Source organism: Microcebus murinus, chromosome 31 (genome assembly GCF_040939455.1).
Source record: "Microcebus murinus isolate Inina chromosome 31, M.murinus_Inina_mat1.0, whole genome shotgun sequence".
In the NCBI taxonomy this organism is placed as follows: Eukaryota; Metazoa; Chordata; class Mammalia; order Primates; family Cheirogaleidae; genus Microcebus; species Microcebus murinus.
The window spans coordinates 4266507-4278517 of record NC_134134.1 but is presented as its reverse complement, the minus strand read 5'-3'; the positions used below and the strand labels follow the sequence as shown (position 1 = coordinate 4278517).

The 12011-nt window shown below is 33.2% G+C and overlaps 1 protein-coding gene across 1 annotated transcript in view; it reads left to right on the top strand.

The window, feature by feature from the left end:
* LOC109730341 (uncharacterized) overlaps positions 1–12011 on the top strand; it is a 153225-nt gene that overhangs the window by 86963 nt on the left and 54251 nt on the right. Inside the window, 1 exon segment of the mRNA XM_075998880.1 lies at positions 7537–7762. Coding sequence (XP_075854995.1) covers positions 7537–7762 — 226 coding nt within the window.

Sequence of the window (12011 nt, the reverse complement as noted above, 5' to 3'; positions counted from 1 at the left end):
ATTTATACTCCCAATTGATTAATAATATTTTGATAACTTATATTCCATAATTTCCCCTATTTGGTAGCATCAGAATCATGTCATTTTTATGTGTGTATGTGTGCATATATTTCTGTATGGGGGGTGTTTAATGGGTGGAAGTTTCCACAAATAAGAATTGTATCACTCTATATATTTATTGTATACACTGTAGTGATCTGATATGTGTATAAATGGTAAAACAATATAATTAAAGAAATAAACTGTTCCATCATCTCACATATTTACCATATGATTATAGTGAGAACATTTATTAATAGTAAGGTCTATGGTCTTAACCAATTTTAAGCATATACAATATTATTAATAACCCTAGTCATGTTGCCATACAACAGATCTCCAAGATCTATTCATCTTACAACTAAAAGATTTTACCCTTAAACATCTCCTCATTTTTCCTGACTCTACACCCTGGTAACCACTGTTGTACTCTTTATTTTTGTAAATTCAACTCTTTAAAAATAATTATCCATAGCAATATTTATCTTTCTGGGAATGGCTGATTTTACTTAGCATAATGCCTACTATGTCCATCCATGTTGTTGAAATGGCAGGATATTCATCATTTTCATGGCTTAGTAATATTCTATGGTATATGTTTCTGCAGTCATTTTTTAATCTATTCATCAAATCAGGCATTTAGTTTGTTTCCATTTTCTTGGCATATGTGCATAATGCTGCGATATATATGGCTGTGCAGAATCTTCTTAAGATACTGATTTTACATGGATATACTCATAGGTAGAATTGGTGAATGATTCACCAGTTGTGTTATTTATATTTTTAACAAATCTCTATGATGAAACTATCCATTTACAATCAATAACAGTGTACAGGGATTGCTTTCCTGCACACTCTTGTCCACACTTGTTATGTCTCTTCTTTTGGACATTGGCCATTTTAACAGTTGGGAGGTGAAACCTTACACTTTTCATTTATATTTACATGATGTTTTGGTGATGCTGAGTTACTCTTTGTGTTTCCTGTTGTAAACTGGTATGTTGTCTTTGAAAATAATCTCCATAAAATTTGCTTATTTTTAAGTGGGTGAAGACATTGTTTTGCATTTGAAAAATATGAGTTTCCTACATATTTTGTGTGTTAACGTATTATACAATATGAAATTGAAAATATTTTCTCCCATGCTATATGTTTTCTTATTTTGTTTTTCCCTTGCTGTGCAGAGGATTTTAAGTTTGATGCAGGCCAAATTGTTTATATTTTGTTCCAGTGCTTATTTAGTCATATAAAAAAAAAAAAAGAAAAAAGAATATTGCCAGTCGTAGGTCAAGGTTTTCCCATATTTCTTCTTTTCTTTATACTTTTATGGTTTTTTTAGAAATATTACAGTTTTATGTCTCCCATTTAAATCCTTATTACATCTAGAGTTAGTTTTTGGGTATCATATAAGAAAAAATAGTCTGCTTTTATTCATTTGTTTTTGGGTATTTAGTTTTCCAGCACCAAGCATTGAAGAGCCACACTTTCTGTATTGTGCATTGCTAGTGCCTAGATAAATGTTACTTGACCTTATATGTTTCGGTTTATTTCTGATGTCTCCATTATCTTCCACTGTTATTTCTTTTGGTTTTTAGGCACATATTTTGCTGTTTTTATTACTCCTGCCTTAAAATTTACTTTGAAATCTGAATGTGTGATGCTGGTTTTCTTCTTTCTCATTATTGCATAGGGCTCCTCAAAGATATTTCTGATATCATAGAAATATTAGGAATTTTTTGGTTAATACTGTCAAGTAATGCCCATGGAATATTTATAGGAATTGCATTGAATGTATATATTTTTTGGATAATATCTTTCTATTTACTCATGTCATCTTCAATTTCTTTTATTAATATATTATAGTACTCAGTGTAGAGGGTTTTTTTTTAACGTTTGGTTAAATTTTTTTCTTAGAAATCTGTTATCTTGATGGTATTGTACATGAGAATGTTTTCCTTTTTTATTGTCTACTTTATTGGTGTATAGAAAAGCAACTGATATCTGTATGTAAATTTTACATCCTGTGACTTAACTGGGGGGTTTTATTACTTTATAAAGCTTTCTTCCTATCTTCTTTATGGGTTTTGATATATAAGATAATGTCATCTGCAAATGGTGTTATTTTTACTTTTTGCTTTCTAATTTGAGTGGATCTTGTCATGTTCTTGCCAAAGTTTTCTGCTTAGGTCTTGTAGTAATATGATAAAATACTAGTATTTTCAGTGGTTGCACATTATGCTTATGGTGGTATGTGTGCATATGAAGGATTAAATACCTTTCTCAGTTTTTATAAACTGGTTTAGAAAGGTAAAGATTTTTTTTTCTTTTGAGTAGTTGGGCTAAAGGTATCTCTACTGAGTTTTCAATGAAGTTTCCGTAGCTAGGTCACAAGACTGCCGCTTGCTCTGCAGTGGAGTCTGCATCTGGTGGGCAAGTTCCAAAGGGCTTGGATGGTTTCCAATCCTCTCTTGTTTCTGGGTAAACTGGTTGCCTTCAGGGTTTGCATGTGTATGACACATACTAGGCCATGGTTGTTCATTTCAGTCTGCATATTTTAGGGCCAATACCATAAGTGTGTGTGGGCGTGTCTCCCAATGAGTACCTTGGAAGTGTCCCTGCAGGTCACTGTGTGGATCTATGCCCTAAAAGAACTGGATATGGACTGTAGTTCAGACTGCTTTAGCAGTCACAGTCTGCTTTACAGATGATAGCAAGACCAAGGTATTCAGGTCTGCCTCCATGGCTGCAGATAGCTGTGTCTCTCCCAAAGTCTCTGGATGAGCAGCACCACTCCCACTTTGCCAAAGGGAACCACTGGAGACTCTGTGTATCCAAGATAATGACCCATGTTGCAGTCTGTATTCAGGACAATGGGTCCTTAAGTTTGTCACCTAGATGGGAGCCTGAATATTCTAAATGACCCTTCCAGAACTATGGTTCCACTAGAGTTTAATGCCCTCCATTTAATTCTTCAAATTCAGATAATTGTAATTTTCCTTGGATGCCTGCCAAATTTTTGTTGTTCTTTGGGAAAGAAAAAAAAAAAAAACAAGTGGATCCTTCCCCTCCCACCATATAGCTGATTTGTTCTCCTTATATATTTTAAATTTGTGATCTGTTATAATTTAATTTTTATAAATTTTAGACTCAAAAGTTCAGAATAACATAACAGCATTTCAAATTCTCTACATTCTCACCATATGTATGTGACGGCTTATGGTTTTATTTATTTAAAAGTTCTCAATGTAATGGATATGAGGTGATATCTCATTGTGATTTTTTTTTTGTATTTTTCTAAAGATTAACAATTTTTAGGATGCTTTCATTTTATGTTTGGCCATTAGCATATCTTATTTTAAGAAATGCCGGATCAATCTATTGTCCATTTGTTAGTCAAGTTGTTCACATTTGTTTTTGAATTTTAATCATTGTTCATATATTCACGATTTTAAATTCTAACAAATATGTGATTTGCATCTATTTTTACCCATTTTGTAGGAGGCATTTTTACTCCACTAAGTTTTCATTTCTGCAAAACATTTGAAGTGTGATACATTCCCATTTTTCTTCTCTTCCTTTTTCTTGATTATGCATTTGATGTTACATCTACTAAAACAGTGCCAGGACCAATATCATGATGTTTCCCTTATATTTTTTCTAAGACTTTTATACATGTATTTCTTATGTTTTAATATTTAATTTACTTGAGGTATATTCTAAATAGTGCAAGGGAAGGTACCAACATCATTTTTTTTCTATCACAAATATTCAGTTTTCTACAACATTTGTTGAAGTGACTCTTCTTTTTCATTGCATGGTCATTGCAATCTTGATTAACATAATTTTGGTTATGGACACAAAGGTTTATTTCTGGGATCTCCATTCTGTTGTTTCATCTCATTGTTTGTTATTGTGCCAGTAGATTGTTTTGTTATTCCTGTAGATTTGTTTTGAAATCAAGAAGTGCTATGCCTCCTTGTTTGTATTTCTAAAACAGTCTGGCTATTTATTGTTCCAATACGCTTTAGAATTTAGTTTTATATATCTTCAAAAGAAGTATGATAGGACTATTATAGACATTGATTCAATTTGTATATCACTGTGGAGTATTGACATCTTAATTTTTTAAATCATCTGACCATTGAGCTGAATGCATTAAAAAGTGTGTTTAATTTTGACTTATTTTTGTATTAGCAAGTTTGTGTTGTGCTTTTGATTTCTAGTTCCATTTCATTCATGTCAAAAAATATATGTTGTATGTTTTTAGGATTCTTCGACTTGATAAGACTTAAGTGTCCTAACAGCATTTATCATTTATGATTGAAACCATAGTGTATTCTGCTGCTTTTGACTGAAGAGCTCTGTAAATATCTTTTACGTTCAACTGGTCTATAATGTCTTACCCATTTTCTGTTTTCTTATTTATGTCCTGTCAAATTTTTGTATTCATCATTGAATGTGAGGTCTTACAGTCTCCTATAACTAGTGTGTTGCTAGGTATTTCTTGCAATACTTCTGTCCATAATTTTGTGCATATTTTCTTAATATGTTTAGAAACCCAGTTATATAATATATATTTAAAAATATATATGCAACAATATGTACATTACATGTATATCATCTATGTGTATTCTGTGCCATAGATTTCTCCTAAATGACCCATTTTTTCATTATAAAAGTCTTTGTGTCTTCTGATGGTTTTTGACTTAAAGTATATTTTCTTTAATTATGGCCACAATATCGTCCTCTTATTATTTATGTAGATTTTTTTTTTACAATTACTTCCAACCAGTTTGACTTTTTAGAGCTAAAGGAAGGCTTTTGTAGGTGGCATATTGTAGGGTTCTCTTTGTTTTTTATTCATACATTTATCTTATTTTTCATTAGAGAATCTAAACCATTTATATTTAATGAAACTCCTGAAGGAAGAGTGTGTTGTTTCCATTATTCAAAAACTGAAATTGAGAATTTGAAAGAATTGCATTTAATCTGTAGACCAATCTGGACATCTTCACAACATTAGGTCTTCTTCCCTTGAAGAAGAATGTATTCAAGAGTGTGTTGTTTATTTTCCTATATTTGTGAATTTTTCTGTGTTTCTTCTATTATTTATTTTCAGTTTCATTCCATTCTAGTCAAAAATTAAAGGTAGTAAAATTTCAATTTTCTAAAATTGGTTAAGACTTGTGGCTGAACAGGTAGTTTTTTAGGAAGAATGTTTTATGAGCTATCAAGGAGATTGTGTGTTCTACTATTATTCTGTAGAGTGTTTCTAATATATCTGTTAGATCTAACTGCTATGTAGTGTTTTCAAATCTTTTGTTTTCTTATTAATAATTTGACTGGTTTTATTATTATTGAAAGTGGAATAGAATATCAAAGTATCGTATTATTTTGATGTCCATTTCTTGCTTCATTTCTGTCAATGCTTTTTAAAAATATATTTGAGAACCTTGATGTGAGATAAAGATAGATATCATATAAATGTATTATTTTCAAGGCCCTCCATGAATGACCACTTTTTATATTTATTGCCCTTTTTGTCTCTTGTGACAGTTTTGACTTAAAGTATATTTTAAAAATTATAACGTTTTTCACTTTAAAATGATGTGCCTAATATAATTTTGAACTCCACTGCTCTTTGATGCTAAATGTTTTTCTGATATATCTTGCTATATCCTGCCAGTTGTAGTCTATTGTTCTCACCAGGTTTGAAGTCAAGTCGCTTTAGATAGAATATAGTTGGATTTTTTTTAACTATTTAACTGTGCCTTCTGACTGGAAACAGTAGTACATAAATATTTCCATAATTTTATCAAAGGAAGGAGTTACAATTTCTCTTATGTTAATTATTTTATATAACTTTTGTCACTGTATTTTCTTTCTTTCTTCTCCTTCTGTCCTGCATTGTGCCTCACTGATTTTTAGTGACATATTTTGATTCTTTGCCTACCTTTATTTTATCTCTATAAACATTTTTTTTCTGATGTTCACTGTGAGAACTACATAAAATCTTTGAACTTACCACTTATGTTAAATGAATAACTACTTCAGTTGCATATAAAAATTCTTAATCTTTACATCTGCCCTCACCTTTATGATATCGATGTCAATAATTATGTCTTTTTATATTGTATAGAAATTAACACATGGCAATGATCCTTTTTTTATTTTGCCTTTCAAATTTTATAGCATAATTAAATATTTTGCACCATCATTATGATAATGCAGAATTTTATTCTTAATGTGTGCATATTTTTCTCAGAGAGTTATGTAGTTGTCAAGGGAGGTGGAAACCAGCCTTTGGAAAGGCCACAAAAAACACATGTGGGGACATATGCCCATAGTTTCATTCTCTTTTGAAAGGGAATCCAGGAGATGGGATTTTACTACTAAAGTGATAACTCAGTGTCAGCATGGAGGAAGGGCTATGGTGGGTAAATGCAACAAAGTTTCCTTCCCCTTCCTGTGGTTCTTGGTATTTTTCTCAATTGGGGTGCTATGAACTATTAGCAGTTATGATTTCTAAAAGAATCATGGTTGCAAGTATATTTTTAAGATCATACATCTATGATGCAAGTAAGGCCATGGTATTCTATTGTGCTTTCTTGCTAATGTGCTTTCTATAGTTTTATATATTCAAATTGTGAGGTATATTCACCTGAATCTGGTTAGTGAGATACATTGTTATTTTCATTTCTTTCAGAACTATCTCACTATTGCACCAAAGACCTATTACCAGAGCAGGGCACAAAAGACCCCTTTAAGAAATCAATAACGAGACTATATGGAAGCTGTGTCCTTGAAAATATATACTTAAGAAGAGATGGGGAGTGTGTGGCTGAGTGTAAAAAGCAGAAAGTATGTTCTGATGGTCTTACCCAAAGTTTGTCAACTTGCCGTAGAAAAATCTTCAAAAGTGACAAATGTATAAAAGTCTTTAGCAAATCATCAAGTCTAAATAGACACAAGACAAGACATACTGGAGAGAAAAGTTTCAAACTTAAAGAATGTAGCAAAACATTTAACCACAGCTCTAATGTTTCTGGACATAGGAAAATACATACCACACAGAAATCCTACAAGTGTGAAGAATGTGGAAAACCCTTTAACTGTTGCTCAAAACTTATTATACATAGGAGAATTCACACTGGAAAGAAACCCTACAAATGTGAAGAATGTGGCAAACCCTTTACCCAGTGCATACACCTTACTCAACATAAAAGAATCCATACTGGAGAGAAACCCTACAAATGTGAAGAATGTGGCAAGGCCTTTACCTGTTGCACAAACCTTACTCTACATAAAAGAATTCATAAGGGAGTGAAACCCTACAAATGTGAAGAATGTGACAAAGCCTTTAACCGGTCCTCAATCCTTACTCAACATAAAAGAATTCATACTGGAGAGAAACCCTACAAATGTAGAGAATGTGGCAAAGCCTTTACCTGGTGCACAAACCTTACTGTACATAAAAGAATTCATACTGGAGAGAAACCCTACAAATGTGAAGAATGTGGCAAAGCCTTTAACCAGTCCTCAATCCTTACTCGACATAAAAAAATTCATACTGGAGAGAAACCCTACAAATGTGAAGAATTTGGCAAAGCCTTTAACCAGTCCTCAGTCCTTACTCTACATAAAATAATTCATACTGGAGAGAAACCCTACAAATGTGAAGAATGTGGCAAAGCCTTTACCCAGTGGTCAAGCCTTACTCAACATAAAAGAATTCATGCTGAAGGTAAACCCTAAAATGTTGTAGTATGTGGCAAAGTCTTTTACCAGCTCAGAGATGTCACTCTACATAAATGAATCCATACAGGAGAGAAACCATACAAATGTGAGGAATGTGGCAAAGCATTTTCCCAGTGCTCACACCTTAATATTCATAAAACAATGCATAACAGAGAAAAATTCTATGAATGTGAGAATTGTGGCAAAGTCTTTAATAACTGCTCGCATTTTATTCAACACCAAATACATTATACTATATAAAAGTGAGATAAATATAATGAGTATGGAAGTGCTTTCCCTAAGTATTAGCTTTAAAATGCACAACAGTACTTAAACTTAAAGTAAACAATCATAATGTGGAGTGCTGACAATACCTTTAGTTACAACAGAGATCTTACTGGACATGGGAGAACTTACATTGAAAAAAATGCTCCAATATATTCTCCAACATTGCTCAACATCACAAAAATTTTAAGAGACAGACACCTTACAAATATAATGAATGTGAAAAAATATTTATGCAAAAGATATACCTTAGAGAACCACACAGAATTGATAGTTAAAATTACTCTACAGATATAATGAATTTCAGAACACATTTCATGAAGAATCAAGTCTAAGCAAATATCAGAGGACTAACAGTGTAATACACTAATGCACTAACACATTCACAAATTTCTTTAAACAAGGTTGTTGATTATAGAGTACCACCCAGTTAAAATAGTTAGTTGATTTACTTGTATGTCAGCTTTAAAAAGAGAGAGATTTTGTGAGAGTTATAATTACATGTAAAATATACTTTCTGGTCAGGGTAGGGTAAAAATATAAAAGGTATAATTTTTTTTTTCCTTTTTGACAAGCAAATACTAATGTTATTCAACTTTAAATACAGTAGATGGTATGTTTTCATTCTAAGCGTGTATGTGAATGTGTGTGGTTAATGATAGCTACATCTCATTTATTAGTAGTCTTTGTGTATTCAGTAGGCATTATTCATGTACTTTTCCATGGGAAATTAAAATCACTGAAATGTAAGATTTATGAAATGGAGAGGTACTATGGATATTTTTTATAATGAACAGTATTTCAAGTGATGTATGATGTAGGTATACAGACTAATATTCCTCTCATTATAATCAGAATGAAAAATTAGAATATTAGAAATAACTTGTTTTAATATTGTCTATTATGATAGATAATAAAATCGAATGAAATTTGGAATATTTTTAGATTACATGTAAACTTAATTTCTTTCATTAGATTAAAAATAATTTTAATGTGTCAAACATGTTGTAGATTGAATGAAGTGTTATTTTTGCACCAACTTTAACCTATCCAATGTTACTCAAAGTTGGAGATAATGGATTGTAAAAATGTACTGTGGGGTTACAGAGTAAAAAGACATCACTTGCGATCCTTTTTATCAGTGTCTCTACTTGGAAGAATAATGTTCCCAAAGCTCTTTTTCATTATATTTATAATTACATTGTTACTATAATGCTTATAATAAAGATTTTGTACTTAATGAAAAGCCATACATTTCTTAACACACCATGACTACTTATTACATTCTATCCTGCATTTTTCTTTAAGTTGCAAAATTATCTCCTCCTGCAATAACTTCACAGGCATGTATTTTATTTGAAATTAACCAATTACCAAAAAAAGAAAGTCTCACTGATAACCAAGTAAGTTTAGGGTGCACCGTTTATGACAAATAGGGCTGTCCAGGCTTCTTTCTTCTTTGTTCACAGAAAATTATTATCTAGATAACATGTATGTAAAAGGATTTGCCTAGCTATGTCCAGTAACAACTTTATGTTGTACCTTTGAAATGTCTCAGTGGATTGGCACTGTGCACATCACATTCTGCTTTAATTGAGTGATAGGAGGGTTTTTTTTTTCAATTCTCTTTTAACTTTGTGGATAGGTTTTCTGAGTTGGAGACTCTTTACTTTTAATATCTCCTGAACACTTTCCAGAATTAAAAATGCAACATAAACATAAAATGTGCCCACCACTTCTAAATTAGAAGGGCTTTGGACACTAGATTCCTTCTTGGGCTTCCAGTCTGTAACCTGCAAGTCTGCAACACAGAGCTTCACTGTCCCCACATCTGCAAACAGTAAGTTCTCTAGGCCTCTTTGGTGTCTACTGTCCCTCCAGAGCATACTTAGACCAGATTCCTGTGAATACCCTCTCACAGGATAAAAATCAGTAGTTATATCCTTTCTCTAAATGCATCTCACATCTTTAGAACTGAAATGGATTCAGAGGCCATGGGGCTCAGACAGAAATGGGAACAAGATACAGTGCACTGTGTGTGACACGTAAACTCCCTTTCTGCTTTCTGTATTGCCCAAATGCCAGGAAGTGTGCATGAGTGCTACTGAATCCATGCCTCTTTAGAGACCTAAATCTGCAGATTTGAATTCTGAATGAAAGGTCTAAGGTTCCTCAAGATGCATTAGACAGGTTCCAAAGAGGAAATTCTCTTCCTGTTTTCCTTCCCTCTCTGTAAAAGCAAAGGATACACAAGTGTGTACACACGTTGTATACACATGTTGTGTATCCATTGCTTTTACAGAGGGAAGGAAACTAGACTTGGCCTCAACCGAGAATTCGCAACACAGGGACATACTCTGGAATAAGGATGTACCAAAAACTCAGGGAAGACATATGCTGCAGTGTTAGAGATCAACATGGACTTGTAAGTTGAGTTTGAAAAAACCTTTTTGGGGTGAGTGTAGACAATTTTCTAGATCTTCTGTAATGTCGTATTATAATGTCTTATAATGTCTTGTATTATAATGTCTTGTGTAATGTCATATTATAATTGTGTTAGAGGAATAGAAAGGCTGGCACCACATCTAAATTTTTCTGTAAATTATTGGGCACTTACTACTCACCTTTTCTGGCACAGCAAGGATGAAATCACACAATGTAAAGCCTTCTTTACAGTGCAACATACTATACTTCTGAGCACATAGCACGTGCTCAGTAGACATTGCATTATGCTGCTCTTCACTTTGGAAATTAAGCATATGTTGTGATGAGTGTAGGGCAAAAGGCAGTATGTATGCTGTGCTTGCTGTCTCTACCTGAGTTCTAATAATAATGGATCTAGATTGAACAACATCACCACTAAAAGGGGACATGTCAAAGAACTCAATTAATGTACCCCTTCCACACCACCAGACCACATTTCTTAGAGTGAGGCCCACAGTACCACATGATTTATATTCACAGTGATGTTTCAGAGACAATTTTAAGATAATTACCTCTGAGCCCAGGCTTTCAGTTAGGATAACCTGGCCAGATTGAAGAAACACCATCACCTGCCTGTTGGACTGGGTGGGAACATCCATGTGGTTTTAATTGTGCCCCACTAAATTCTAATTTGATACCAGCGTCAAGCATTAGGACTTCTGCATATATTCATGTGAATTGAGTTTAGCCTTTGTTTTAGAGGGAAGTCACAGGTTCTGCTCTCTTGGGTTTGGTAGAGGCAGATCAGTTTGGTACAGATTCCCATTCCTGTAGCAGAATCTCCTGGCACCTGTAGCTAGAGGAGGTAACCAGAAGAAAAGACAGAAGACCCTCACTTTTTGGTCTCCATAAAGGAGCTTATCATAGCTGAATTTTTTTATGACTAAGAACAAGTGAGTGTAGCCTTTCTGCATTTTATGTTCCTCTTGCTTGTGAATATTGTGGAAACAAGGGAACAAATTCTGCTGACTCCTTTAAGCGTAGTCTGAAGATTTAATTATAATTGTTCTACACAATCTCACCTGAAAAGGAATTTCAGAGTAGGAGAAGAGGAAGAAGAAATGGCTGGTTTTCAGGTAAGTGTGTCCTAATTTAGGGGTTGTGTCTACTCTTTCTCCTAGAAAGTCATGTAGAACTTTAGTTTTTTGAACTTGTAAAATTTACTTCTTTACTTCTGATATATATGCCTAAAAAGTTTTGTAACTACATGTTTTTCTTTATTCTTATGATAGTCAAGGAGCTCTGGAAAATCCTTCCTCCCTATATAGCAGAACCTGCTCTATATTCTCTCCCACAAGCTTCTTACTACAATAACCAAGTTTCATAAGAACTGTATGACATGTAATATTGAAAATGTTCCCATTGTGACAGGTCAAGATGGAATAGTGTGAATGTCTGAGATTTGTCCTGAGGATGGGATAGAGGCTTTGGATTTGAGTGAGGAAGGGAAACATGTACTCTCAATG